The sequence below is a fragment of the Pseudophryne corroboree genome, chromosome 2, assembly GCF_028390025.1.
Source record: "Pseudophryne corroboree isolate aPseCor3 chromosome 2, aPseCor3.hap2, whole genome shotgun sequence".
NCBI lineage: Eukaryota > Metazoa > Chordata > Amphibia > Anura > Myobatrachidae > Pseudophryne > Pseudophryne corroboree.
This window is the reverse complement of record NC_086445.1, coordinates 258969148-258984477: the sequence shown is the minus strand read 5'-3', so window position 1 is coordinate 258984477 and position 15330 is coordinate 258969148. Positions and strand designations below refer to the sequence as shown.

At 38.9% G+C, this 15330-nt stretch overlaps 1 protein-coding gene across 4 annotated transcripts in view; it reads left to right on the top strand.

Annotated features, from left to right (window-relative positions):
- The window catches only part of WNT10B (Wnt family member 10B), a 258906-nt gene that overhangs the window by 214217 nt on the left and 29359 nt on the right, over nt 1-15330 (top strand). For all 4 annotated transcript variants that reach the window (XM_063952713.1, XM_063952712.1, XM_063952714.1 and 1 more), the window contains one exon: nt 4436-4698. In XM_063952713.1, coding sequence (XP_063808783.1) covers nt 4436-4698 — 263 coding nt within the window. The remainder of the gene's footprint in view (nt 1-4435; nt 4699-15330) is intronic.

Genomic DNA, 15330 nt, shown 5'->3' with positions numbered 1-15330 from the left:
ACGAACGACATATCGAATAGCGCATCTATGTGTCCAGACAACATCGTTCACAGACATATTGCTTTGCCGTGCAGCACAGCACTGACCAAATTTATTGCATATATCTGTACATCGGGTTGTGTGTGCGGCTGACATGCCGAATGACCGGTTATGAGGCAGTAAGAAACGTTGACAATGATATTACAATTGGGAGGGCAAATTTAAATGCCCACCGAGCTGTGATGTCTGGACAGACATATCAAGCGGCAGATTAGGAAGTGTGTATAGCTTTTACCAATTGGCCACTCAGTTATAATATCCATGGGTCGGCAGACAAGTCAGACAGGTGTGTACCCAGCATAACTGTGCACCTTGGCAATACCATGCTCCACTGCAAGTGGGGCAGATGTAGCATGCAGAGATTTGGGAGGGGCATGTCCAGACTCACATTTAAGTTTCAGTGTGAACATAAAGATGTCCAGTATTCGTGGCTACATGCTAAAGCAGCCAGTATTTACTCTGCATGCAAATAATAAATAAATGTGTATTTGCTCCCCTTGCATGGTTTGTCCAGGTGTACAGTTATAGTACTTGCTCTTTCTTACTTTCCTCCCAACTCAGAAGCGGAATACTAAATACTACAGAGTATCTGCAAAGTAACATAACAGCTGTATATATTTTTTTTTCTAGTCTAGTCATTTTTATTTTAAACAACATATTGAAAAAGAGCATTTTGATTATGGCTTCCCTTGAAGGCAAAGAATGTAGTGATGTTTTATGTGATTTGTCAGAGCTATAACTCACTCCAGAAATGTGAAAATGGATATGCACCTGTATGATGCTGGGACACATACTGTAGATAGTTAGAGTGTTGAAACTTATTGCGCTGTGTATTTGGCCAAATTAAGATGTACTGTGACTTATAAAGGACCTTTCATGTTGTGGTATACACATTTTTGTATTTGTTAACATGTATGTTAATAATGTATCACTGTGTCTGTTTTATAGCGTTCTCATTTCCTGTTTTGAGAAAGGCTGCTTTTATTGCTAAGGTTATAAAACGTGAATTATTTTCCCTTCAGCATGGGCATGTTTTGATCTGTCATTCGGTCCCTTGGCTCTGACTTCTGTTTTCCTGCCCCTCCTACAGCAAGAGTGAAATTGCTGAGCCCTAGTTCCAAAGTGAAGACAAATATATTCTCACCCTGCAGGGAGCGTCCCATAGACTTTCTGACAGCGGTCGAGCTTTCTGTCTCCACCCAGGGCAAGATGAGTATTCGGGTTAACCAGTTTACAGATGCATGTAGTGTATGAGAAAGATTAGACACCTGTTCTGGCCATTCTCTTGCACATTCCAATTCTAATCAGGAATTAAGAAGCATAGGCAGTGCCAGTTTTCTTTCACTCCATCCTTTGTATACAGGACTGTCACTAGACAGTAGCAAATAACACAAGAGACAGAGTAATGGAAGAGAACATTCACTGGAATGCAATTTTCTTCAGTCCTTGTATTTTATTTTTATTTATTTCCAATGTTTTGACAGGTCCTATCTTGCAACTAATGGTTCCATGTACATCTGTTAAAACTAGCATTTAAATTTGCATTCCAATCTTAACAGAAATGTCATATAGCTGACTGCCATAGTACATACTTGCCAAGTTGCTGGAGACTCCAGATTTTTTCGGGCATCCAACCCGCTTCCTAGTGAAGTGGGCAGGATAAGGAGTTTACACCTGAGATTTGCAGCTCAGTAGGAAGGGGTGGGAGCTGAATGATGTGGAGTCGCATTTGTGGCTGGGGAGATGATATTCTTCACAAATCGCACGAGTGGCATACATATATGAATTACCAGCAGCTTTAGGAAGGTGACTCCTGCTTATAAGATTGTACTGTTGGACATTTTTACATAATGGCTAGGGGTGGTATTCATGTGACCGGCGGTCTGCTGACCGACGGTCACATGACCTCCTCCACCATCCCGCCGGCTCAGTATCCCGATGGTCGGCATGCCGACCAACAGGGACTATTCCCACTCGTGGGTGTCCACGACACCCATAGAGTGGGAATAGAACCCGTGGCGACCGCAGGTCGCCACCGAGCCCGCAGCGTGGCGAGCGCAGCAAGCCCGCAAGGGGCTTGCTGCACTCGCCCCTCCCCGCCGGGATCCCGGCGTCGGTATGCTGCCGGGATCATGGCTAGACCTGATTGTTAATACTAATAGCACATACCTGTAGGTGCATGAACAGCTGATTAAGGAGAAAGTGACAGCAGGTGCAATTGGAGACATTTCATAAAACATTGTATCAGTGCTTTGTTAATGTAGGAAAAGTCTGCTTTATTGGGTCACTTATACAACTGAATCATGCTATACTTACGGCTTTTCATTGTTTGAAAGAGGCTTTCACCAAGTGCATAACATCTCACAAGTGTTTTCTTGACATCATACTAACCAACTAAAATGGGGTATCCGGTCTTTAGGTTGAGAACACTTAGGTTGACACTCATTAGGTCGACCACTATTGGTCGACATGCATTAGGTCGACATGGTCACTAGGTCGACGTGGCAAAGGTCAACACATGGAAAGGTCGACATGAGTTTTTACTCTTTTTTTTCATTTTTGAACTTTTTCATACTTTACGATCCACGTGGAATACGATTGGGAATAGTAACCTGTCCGACGCATGGTGAGCAAAGCGTGCCATGCAAGGGGACACGGTGCAGTAATTGGGGTTCCTGGTCACTTTACATAGTTTTACAATACAATATGCTCCACTTAGGCGCTTTCCAAATTTAACATGTCATATTACAGATGAATCTCTTCAATCAAATGTTGTGCCTATAAAATGTGGATTTGTGTTCACCCTTAGGTAGAAAACATCAAATACCACATAAAAGAAAGAAAAAGCACAACAGTGTAGAAGTTCTTTTTATATAAATGTACCAGTATATTTATCACATCTCACTCACGAATTTCTCAGAAATTGCAGGCATATCATAGTGTCTTTATGTTCTTTATGTTAAAGGTTTCCTCAGAACAGACTTAGGAAGGATTCGAAGTGGACCACACTTTCTTAGTATTTCCAACCTATAGAATATGTGCCAGAGTGATCTCCGACACATAATAATAATTAATATTACAAAGAAAACAATACCCACATTTTTTTACAAACACACGTCGACCTTTTTCCATGTCAACCTAATGACCATGTCAACCTATTTCATGTGTCGACCTAGTCACTGACGACCAATAGTGGTCGACCTAATGACTGTCGACCCAATGATCCATACCCCTAAGATGGATATGTACAATTAACCTACAGTATTTCTAAGATTTTCCAAACTACTGATCCTTTGGCAGCTATATGATATAAGGTGAAAGTTTTCCAGAGTCATTATATATTGCATGTAATGTCTATGAAATATTAGTTTTGGTAATATTATGTACACCGGCCGTGTGTTTTAAATTATGTAATATATGTATGTGAATAAATGTTGTTATTTTTTACAAACAACGCTTCAATATCGGTTTTGATGGTGGACGGCTGGAGCTATCCATCAATCAGAGTACTGACAGTCATTCACTGAATGGAAGTATGTTATGATTTTTTTTTAACGTTTATCCCAATGAATAGGTGGTTAGGGGCACCAGTGCATTGATTTGCCCAGCCTACTGCTATGACGGCCCTGACCAGGGATGGACTGGGGCTCCAAAACGGCCTGAGCATTAGTGAACGCGTGCGAGACAGAAGGCATGGGGACGTGCTGCAAGTCAGGGAGCGTGGACTCACGAACTCCCCCCCAATTCCATTGAGACGCTTGATTCGGGCGTGCCGCGAGTCTGGGGGACGTGGACTCACAGCACGTCCCTATTTCCATGGAGACTGGTGGGGGGTGGCTAAACCAGAGAGCGCTGCCTTCCTGGTTCTCTGTGGGACCGGACCGGCCCACCAGCCCTTCTGACACATGCCAGAAGTGCCAGACGGGCAGTTCAGCCCTGGCCTTGACCATGGGGTCGGTGTGGAGTTGAATTAATCTTACAGTAGTTATCAACAGTAGTTATCAACTGCACATGCTCCGTTGATGAGTATACGGGCAATTCAGAGCCATACGCAACTCAGTCAAATCTCAACTTGCAGCTAAAGAGTTGTAACTGGGTGGTAAGGGAAGTTCGCATGTAGGCAAAGTGTAGAGAGAGCGTGTCCATCGAAATTGGGCTATGCAGAATTATGTATACTTGAACATTCAATTTCAGATAGATGTCCTTCTCTAAGGATAGGGCAGGTGCAAGTGTGTGCTGATGATGATAGCTACTGTATAAAAATAACCATACGGATGGGGCGGTGGGGACACATACATGTGTACAATTCATCTTGCTTTAAACCATGCATCCGCTATTATTACTCATGTGTATCTTCTGATTCATCCCTCACCTCTCTGTCTCTTCTTCTCCCCAGAGTTCTGTGCAATGATATTTTGGGCTTGAAGTTACCCAATGACCCCATACTGACTCCCAACACCGTCTGTCTGACATTACCCGGCTTAAGCAAACGCCAGTTGGGACTATGCGTACGGAGCCCTGATGTGACAGCTTCAGCAGTTCAAGGAATCCAAATTGCCATACATGAATGTCAGCACCAATTGAAAGGACAGCGCTGGAATTGTTCTACTCTGGAGAGTGGGGGCAAAGTTCCACATGACAGTGCCATCCTGAAGAGAGGTACAGTCAGGGTTTGGAGCATGTATGATATCAACTTGTGTGATTGCTAAACTGTTTATAAGTTTATGTAAAAAGCATTCTACCTCTGTCCATTATTTTCCAATGACTGAGATGACAGATATTTACAAAACTTTCAGAATAGTGTATTATTAAAAGATATGTGGACTAATATTTACAGAATATGCAAACAAGATGGATCTGTCTGTTCCCAAACCTGCTGCCCAAGTCCTTTACTAATAGTGTCACTGATTAAAAAAACAAAACAATGTAAGAATGCTCCCAGCAGACCCTGACGAAGGTGACATAGGGGCACAGAAACCGCTGTTGTGTTTTTAACTAAATATTTACTGCCTTTTCATTAATTTGAAATAAATACTTTCCTATATATTTATTTATGGAGTGATCTCTTGATCTATCTATCTATCTATCTATCTATCTATCTATCTATCTATCTATCTATCTATATCTGTCGTGCAAGCCACTCAGCTATGTCTTACTCATGATGTGTTCTTGCCTCATAGCACTAATTCATGAATGTATGGAATCGAACAGCAGCAAGGAAGCGACTGTGCAATTACATGTATTTAAAATTAAGATGCTGCAGGAGGCGTCTGTAAGAGATAGATGCCTCTTAATAGCATTTGTGCGATCCGAGTGCTGCCTCTGAGAACACAGCCTCGGATCACCATCGTGACCATCGGTCGTAATTCACAATGATTTTAGGAACTGGTTATCCTGCGTAAGCTGAAGCTTTTTGCAGACCGACCATAAGATCTGAACACCTAGGTCCAGTAAGTCTGCATCCAACAATGCAGATCCTGGACCCATCATGCCTTCAAAACGGGGGCAACACTCCCCTGTTTTGAAGAACAGTGCCCAGGGGCTGCCCCTGGGTACCAATTCTAGTTGCTATCCATGTTCCACCCCCAAATAGGGGGCTTGCTTCCAGTGATATTGCAAAACCTATTCTGCACATGAGCAGGACAGGTCGTGTGCCTGCACAGATCCACACCCGTCATATGTTTATGTATGTATTTGTAAACCATCAGCTTTGCCTACAAATATGAATTAGTTCCTTAGATCATTAGTCAGTGTCCTGGTTATGCCCCATATGTGTGTAGTTTGCATGTTCTCCTTGCATGTGCATGGGTTTTATCCTGGTGCTGCAGTTTCCTCACATATACTCCAAAAAACATATTGGTTGGTTAACTGGCTTCTGATAAAAAATGAACTTAAGTGTATATGTGTTACTACTAGGGGGGTGCAGGCCACACCCGGGTCTCACCTCGAAGGGGGTGACACCTAAATGCTGATTCCTCCGCAGTGACATGAAATGGGTGCTGCAGTGAGACATTATCCAACAGCAACAGCTCCTGTTACTGAGAAGGAGCTACCATTGTAGGCAAAAGTCTCCGGGAGCAAGTCCAGCATTCATCTTTTTGCTAGGCCACACCCCTTCATGACATCACCATGGTGACATCCACAAGGCCATGCACCTTTCTTCAAGGCCACACCCCTTTTGGGGGGCACACTTCTACGGCGCGTGAGGGGGTTACGATTAGCCGCAAAGGATGCCACCAAACACTGTGCCGACACTGTGTGTACTGTACATGTAGTAAGGAACTGATATGAATTACTGGAATGTTCTCTGTAGAGCACTGTGAAATATGTGTGTGCTGTATAAATAACTGCAAATAGAGGCCATGATACATCACTCTATTAACCACTTAGTGATCTCCTCCTACAGTGACTTAGTGGACTTACTGAACACTAAGGGGTGTTTAAATAATGACTTAAGTTATTACCTTTTTGTGTCAAGTTAAGTTCTCTTCTCTCTTTTATAGGCACTTTGGTCTCCTTTTATTCATAGAAAACTTGTTCCCATAATATAAGGTTTATACCCACAACAATACTATTCAAAATATTTAAATATTGTCAGTGCAGTGATAGAAGGCAGTTCTGTGGATCCTTGAGCATCCCTTATATTTATATATTTAATAGCAAGTTTCAGACATGTGGTGGGTACGGAAGCTACGGTAAAGTGAGCACCCCGATGACTTTAAAGAGTTGGCTCCTATGACTATAGTTAATTGTATTTCAAACCACATGGGCTTCAAACTGTTGTGTTGTTGCCAGTACAGAGATACCTTAGGCTATGAAAATATCCTCATACACCTTTTACATGCTAGCTCAGGGGAGGTGTCAACTATGCAGCTTGCTACAACACACATTCCGAACATGTTATCCCTATATAAAACCACATTGATGGCTTTCAAAATTAAATTAGGTTATATCTAAATCTGTGATTTAAAGAGAAAGTAACTTTATAGTCACCTTCTCATACCTTTCCTCTGAGTTATACTGAATTTGTCTCATCCCTCATTTATATAGAATGGAGCTGACATTAGCTGGTAGACTGCTAGAAAAGTATGCATTTCCGAACACTCCCTATTTTGGCATGACTGTCCCAATTTGGGGTCCCAAAAAGGGGTATGGGCTTACAATGTGGATGTGATTTGGAAAAATCATAGAATGGACTTATTTTTTTTTGTCTGAAATTTTTTCTTTGAAATGTTGGGAGGTACAAAAACCATGTAGGACAATACATATAATTAAGAGAAAAACAATCATGTAGAGCTCAAGTGCAATAGATTCAGCACTCAACAGTATAACTGGAATCATAAGCAGACAGCAACATTGCAGCACACTGGCAAACAGGGGCATCTTAAAAATGTATTTTCTTGTTTCTTGATGTCAATCTGAAAGTCATATCCGGTGACTTATGGTTGTTTCAGCGCGTGCGGTTAATCAGACACAGTACTGTCACCAGCAAAGAGAAAGATTCAGTGATATGACACTAGGTAGCTCTTTGCTACATACACGGTTATTAATATTTCACGAAACAGGTGACATGAGCCACACAGGGCCATCGGTCTAAGAACACAGGAATAAGGTTTTCATTTCAAGAATAACTTTAAAGTTTAGTTACAAATAAGAATTACAATGAGTATATGATTATTTAAAGGTACACACAGACTACAGACACCTTCAGAAAATAAGGATAAAGGGCCTACTTCAGACCTGATCGCAACAGCAAACGTTTTCTCTAATGGTCAAAACCATGTGCAGAGAAGGTGGGGCAGATATAACATGTGCAGGGAGATTTAGATTTGGGTGGGGTGTGTTCAAACTGAAATCTAAATTACAGTGTAAAAATAAATCAGCAAGTATTTACCCTGCACAGAAACAAAATAAACCACCCAAATCTAACTCACTCTGCATATGTTATATCTGCCACACCTGCAGTGCACATGGTTTTGCCTATTAGAGAAAGATTTTGCTTTTGCGATCAGGTCTGAATTAAGCCTAATATCACCTCGGGATTGAGCAATTCTTGGGATAAGGTCTCCGCTGCAGTGGCGCACCCAGGGGGGTTTCCGAGCACCCAGAAACCCCCCTCCACTAAAAAAAATAATAATAATTTTTTTAGCTGCATGAGTATTATTAATGGCTGTCTAGCGTCCTCTGCAGCCTGCTGTCTTCCTGGTGGCACTTGTAAGTGCAGTGAAAGTTTACTTTATTTTAATTATAGTACATATATATCCATGTGCATACATATATACACATGTATATACATACATACATACATATAAACACACACACATATGGTATATATACATATGTTTTACAAAAAAGGGGTATATTTGTTTAAAGTGCGCTATAAATGTTAAAAAGGCGGCCGTCACATATCCCAAAAGGGAACACCTTGTCCCTAAATGTTAAAGCTGCCAAAGAAATAGATGAATATGTGCAAAAGGCGCCTAAGTAACAAAGATGAATAATATGTTTATGGATAAAAACATATATCTTTATTTTACACAATTAAGAGAAAAATACCATAAAAATAGAAATAGAATACCATATAAAACAAAGTGTGGATTATTGCACTGTCCCAAAAATATTTCTCACCCTCTTTTTGATTTGCGGTGGGCCGAGAGCGTTTTTAGCATAAAAGCATTCCGGTCCTGATGGATTTAGTAGACGCACCACCGCAAAAAGCTTTTTTTCTTTAGAGGTTGAGTAGGGAGCCCAGTGACGTACACTCAAACGATAATATCCATGTCGTCCAAAGCAACGCGTTTCGGAGTAAGCACTCCTTTTTCAAGCTTGGATGACATGGAATGATACTGACCATATATTTATACCCCTCCTAATTTGGGCTAATTGCTTCTACATTATCCAATTTCCGGGATCGTCTACCGGAAGTGGCGTGTGCGTGTCACCGCTCACTTCCGGTTGCGTTCCACTCGTACATTTATTGTGTACCCACAGAACATATTTCATATTCTTAATAGAGCTTACTACATCTAATTATTCTGATAAACTAACTGACATATGAAGAATGCAAGATAAAAAACTTTTCAGGCTTTCTCAAAGAAAAGGCGGAAGTGACGGAAGTGACGCATGCGTTCCACCGCATGCGTGTCATTTCTCACTTCCGATAGAGCGAACACATAAAATGCCGTTTTCTCACAGAAACAAGAATAAAAAACTCTGTATCTAACAATTTGCACAAAACGAATGTTGATTTTGTATGTCCATAAATTCTATACAATAGACAATCTCATTTTTTTTTTTGGTCCCAGGAAACAGTTCATGCGTTCCATTTATGCGTTCCATATGGCAGCCATTTTAAAAGGATCCATATTCTTAAAGAGGAAGATGACTTAATTCATTGGAACTACTTGTGTGATTCAACCAAATAATCAAACAGATTTTTTTCCTTATTTCCAAGATTTGGAGAAAATCTTTCACGAATCTCCACTTCACATTGTACAGTTCAAAGGATAATTGTGATGCCTTCACTCCTCACCCTTTCTTAGCCGTACTATATATTCCGGACCAGTCCATCCCTATTACCGGGAGATTGGCAACACATTTCACATATATCCTCGTTCCAATTTTTCAATCATAAAACATAAAAAGAGAAACAGTTGAAGGTTAAAAAAGGTGGACATACTCATTCAAGATATTTTAGAAATTTTCCGACATTTATGTATATATATAATTCTTAAAAATACATATATATATAATTCTTAAAAATAATTCATTAAAAAAATGTGTTTTTATTCTAGAAACCATTTTAACTCGAAATCCGCATTGTGTCCTTTTGGTTGCAGAGTATCTAAATTAAAAATCCATCTCATTTCATTTTGTGCTAATTTCTTTTCCGTATTTTTACATCTCCAATTTCCTCTAACTGATTGAATACCCAAGAATCTTTTTATCCCTCTTTCACATTTTCCATGCACCACAGAAAAATGTTCCGACAGAGGGTGAGTATTTAGACCCTTTTTGATGTTATAGACGTGCTCTGCGGTCCTAGTTTTTAAACACCTAGTGGTTTTTCCGATATATATTTTGCCACAGTTGCACTCTATAAGATAAATCACATTCCGTGAATGGCAAGTGATAAATTCCTTTATTTTATATTTTTTTACCATTTGCCACAAACTCTGTGGTCTTTCTTTCTATTCCGCTTCGTGTGGTGGATTTACACATTAAACATGTTCCACAGCGATGAAAACCTATGCTTCTTTCACTTGCCCCCTTTTCATTTTTTAGAGCACTCTGTACCAAAATATTTTTTAAGGATGATGCCTTTTTATAGATAAATCTAGGTTGGTCTGGTAGGATATCTTGGAGAATAGGATCATCTTTTAAAATTCTCCAGTTCTTTCTTATGATACCTTCAATCTTTTTATGGTGTGCCCCATACTTTGTAATATAGGCACATTCATAACGATTGTCTTTCTCAATAGATCTAGATTTTTCTTTTAAAAGTTCTTTCCTTTCTATACTTTTGACTTTTTGTTTAGCTGCTTCTAGTAAGTGATCTGGATAACCTTTCTGTTGAAAACGTACAGTCATTTCCTCTGTTTGTTCACTTAAAGTGCTCTCAATAGTGCAATTTCTTTTTAATCTTTTGAATTGGCCAAGAGGAATATTTTCCAACCACCTTTTGTGGTGTTGGCTCGACATATCAATATATGAGTTAGAGTCTGTTGGTTTTCGATGTGTCTTTGTGCAAATTTTATCATTTTCAATATATACCACCAAATCCAAAAAGGCTAAAGATTTCATGCTTTTATTAAAAGTAAGTTCAATATTGAAAGAGTTGTGGTTAAGTGCCTCACAAAAAATACTCAGAGATGTTTCATTCCCCTGCCAAATAAAAAACACATCATCGATGAACCGCCACCAGCAAACCAGGCTCGCCCCCACTGCCAAAGAAGCGATGGCATTAGTTTCCCAATAGGCCATATATAAATTGGCGTAACTTGGGGCGAATCTGGTGCCCATGGCGGTTCCTCTCATCTGCAAGTAATAAAATCCGTTAAAATAAAAATAATTATTTTTCAAGATAAAATCTATTGATTCTAGAATAAAACTTTTTAAATCCTCCGAGTATGTGCTCATATTAAGATAATGGATTATTGCTTCTTTCCCTTTTTCCCATTCAATAATGGTATATAAACTAGTGACGTCAGCACTAACTAGTACACAATTTTCACTCCAGGTTATACCTTCCAATTTCCTTAACACATCTCCCGTGTCTTTTAAAAAGGAATTTGTCTTAGAGACAAGGGGCTGGAGAAAAAAATCTACCATCGCTGAGAGGTTAGACGTAATACTATTCACTCCTGCGATGATGGGCCTCCCTGGAGGTTTTGTGGGGTTTTTATGTACTTTCGGGAGTATATAAATAGTCGGGGTAGTGGGGTCCTGAATACATATAAAATCTACTTCATTCTTGGACAAAACACCTTTATCAAATGCCTTTTTAGTAAGATCATAAAGTTGTTTAGAAATGTTAAGAGTAGGGTCACCACGTAATTTTTTATATGTTTGGTGATCTTCTAACTGCCTGTTTACCTCCTGCAGGTAGTCTGCTTTATTCATAATTACAACCCCCCCCCCCCCCTTTATCTGTTGGTTTTATTATGACATCATCGTTATTTTTTAAAGACTCAATGGCAGTGAATTCCTTCTTAGACAAGTTTCTCTTTTTTACATTTGTGAGTTTTTTAAGCTCTTTAGTAACGATAGAATTAAAACAATCGATACTCCCACCTCTAACATGTTTAGGGTAAAACTTTGATTTAGGTTTAAAAGGAGTGAGAGTATCTGTGCTTTCTTTGTCCTGACTTTCGTTACCTTTTTGACCAAAAAACTTTTTTATGCTCACTTTTCTTACAAATTTTTGGAGATCCAAGAACATTTCAAAGGGATTCACTGGGGCTGAAGGAGCAAATTTCAGCCCTTTTTCTAATGTCGACTGTTCAGCCTCTGTTAGAGGATGATCACTGAGATTAAATACCTTAACTAGTCCTTCTTTTTTCTCTACTTCTTTGATAATTTTCTTCTTTTTATATGTCTTTCCCCCTGCCCTCTTTCCTTTACGAGTTTTAGAAGTTGTTACAGGCATGTTTATTCTCGTCTTGGGGTCCTGGGGTCCCAGTTTAAAAAAGCTGTCTGTCTTTGTTTCATGTGGGGTAAGTCACTTCTCAAAGGATTGAACCTGTTTCTAACAGGCACCTGAAAACCCCTTTCGGTGTCTTCACTAGTTAAGGTATTTAATCTCAGTGATCATTTTAATTCTATTGTTACTAAAGAGCTTAAAAAACTCACAAATGTAAAAAAGAGAAACTTGTCTAAGAAGGAATTCACTGCCATTGAGTCTTTAAAAAATAACGATGATGTCATAATAAAACCAACAGATAAAGGGGGGGGGGGGTTGTAATTATGAATAAAGCAGACTACCTGCAGGAGGTAAACAGGCAGTTAGAAGATCACCAAACATATAAAAAATTACGTGGTGACCCTACTCTTAACATTTCTAAACAACTTTATGATCTTACTAAAAAGGCATTTGATAAAGGTGTTTTGTCCAAGAATGAAGTAGATTTTATATGTATTCAGGACCCCACTACCCCGACTATTTATATACTCCCGAAAGTACATAAAAACCCCACAAAACCTCCAGGGAGGCCCATCATCGCAGGAGTGAATAGTATTACGTCTAACCTCTCAGCGATGGTAGATTTTTTTCTCCAGCCCCTTGTCTCTAAGACAAATTCCTTTTTAAAAGACACGGGAGATGTGTTAAGGAAATTGGAAGGTATAACCTGGAGTGAAAATTGTGTACTAGTTAGTGCTGACGTCACTAGTTTATATACCATTATTGAATGGGAAAAAGGGAAAGAAGCAATAATCCATTATCTTAATATGAGCACATACTCGGAGGATTTAAAAAGTTTTATTCTAGAATCAATAGATTTTATCTTGAAAAATAATTATTTTTATTTTAACGGATTTTATTACTTGCAGATGAGAGGAACCGCCATGGGCACCAGGTTCGCCCCAAGTTACGCCAATTTATATATGGCCTATTGGGAAACTAATGCCATCGCTTCTTTGGCAGTGGGGGCGAGCCTGGTTTGCTGGTGGCGGTTCATCGGTGATGTGTTTTTATTTGGCAGGGGGATGAAACATCTCTGAGTATTTTTTGTGAGGCACTTAACCACAACTCTTTCAATATTGAACTTACTTTTAATAAAAGCATGAAATCTTTAGCCTTTTTGGATTTGGTGGTATATATTGAAAATGATAAAATTTGCACAAAGACACATCGAAAACCAACAGACTCTAACTCATATATTGATATGTCGAGCCAACACCACAAAAGGTGGTTGGAAAATATTCCTCTTGGCCAATTCAAAAGATTAAAAAGAAATTGCACTATTGAGAGCACTTTAAGTGAACAAACAGAGGAAATGACTGTACGTTTTCAACAGAAAGGTTATCCAGATCACTTACTAGAAGCAGCTAAACAAAAAGTCAAAAGTATAGAAAGGAAAGAACTTTTAAAAGAAAAATCTAGATCTATTGAGAAAGACAATCGTTATGAATGTGCCTATATTACAAAGTATGGGGCCCACCATAAAAAGATTGAAGGTATCATAAGAAAGAACTGGAGAATTTTAAAAGATGATCCTATTCTCCAAGATATCCTACCAGACCAACCTAGATTTATCTATAAAAAGGCATCATCCTTAAAAAATATTTTGGTACAGAGTGCTCTAAAAAATGAAAAGGGGGCAAGTGAAAGAAGCATAGGTTTTCATCGCTGTGGAACATGTTTAATGTGTAAATCCACCACACGAAGCGGAATAGAAAGAAAGACCACAGAGTTTGTGGCAAATGGTAAAAAATATAAAATAAAGGAATTTATCACTTGCCATTCACGGAATGTGATTTATCTTATAGAGTGCAACTGTGGCAAAATATATATCGGAAAAACCACTAGGTGTTTAAAAACTAGGACCGCAGAGCACGTCTATAACATCAAAAAGGGTCTAAATACTCACCCTCTGTCGGAACATTTTTCTGTGGTGCATGGAAAATGTGAAAGAGGGATAAAAAGATTCTTGGGTATTCAATCAGTTAGAGGAAATTGGAGATGTAAAAATACGGAAAAGAAATTAGCACAAAACGAAATGAGATGGATTTTTAATTTAGATACTCTGCAACCAAAAGGACACAATGCGGATTTCGAGTTAAAATGGTTTCTAGAATAAAAACACATTTTTTTAATGAATTATTTTTAAGAATTATATATATATGTATTTTTAAGAATTATATATATACATAAATGTCGGAAAATTTCTAAAATATCTTGAATGAGTATGTCCACTTTTTTTAACCTTCAACTGTTTCTCTTTTTATGTTTTATGATTGAAAAATTGGAACGAGGATATATGTGAAATGTGTTGCCAATCTCCCGGTAATAGGGATGGACTGGTCCGGAATATATAGTACGGCTAAGAAAGGGTGAGGAGTGAAGGCATCACAATTATCCTTTGAACTGTACAATGTGAAGTGGAGATTCGTGAAAGATTTTCTCCAAATCTTGGAAATAAGGAAAAAAATCTGTTTGATTATTTGGTTGAATCACACAAGTAGTTCCAATGAATTAAGTCATCTTCCTCTTTAAGAATATGGATCCTTTTAAAATGGCTGCCATATGGAACGCATAAATGGAACGCATGAACTGTTTCCTGGGACCAAAAAAGAAAAATGAGATTGTCTATTGTATAGAATTTATGGACATACAAAATCAACATTCGTTTTGTGTAAATTGTTAGATACAGAGTTTTTTATTCTTGTTTCTGTGAGAAAACTGCATTTTATGTGTTCGCTCTATCGGAAGTGAGAAATGACACGCATGCGGTGGAACGCATGCGTCACTTCCGTCACTTCCGCCTTTTCTTTGAGAAAGCCTGAAAAGTTTTTTATCTTGCATTCTTCATATGTCAGTTAGTTTATCAGAATAATTAGATGTAGTAAGCTCTATTAAGAATATGAAATATGTTCTGTGGGTACACAATAAATGTACGAGTGGAACGCAACCGGAAGTGAGCGGTGACACGCACACGCCACTTCCGGTAGACGATCCCGGAAATTGGATAATGTAGAAGCAATTAGCCCAAATTAGGAGGGGTATAAATATATGGTCAGTATCATTTCATGTCATCCAAGCTTGAAAAAGGATTGCTTACTCTGAAACGC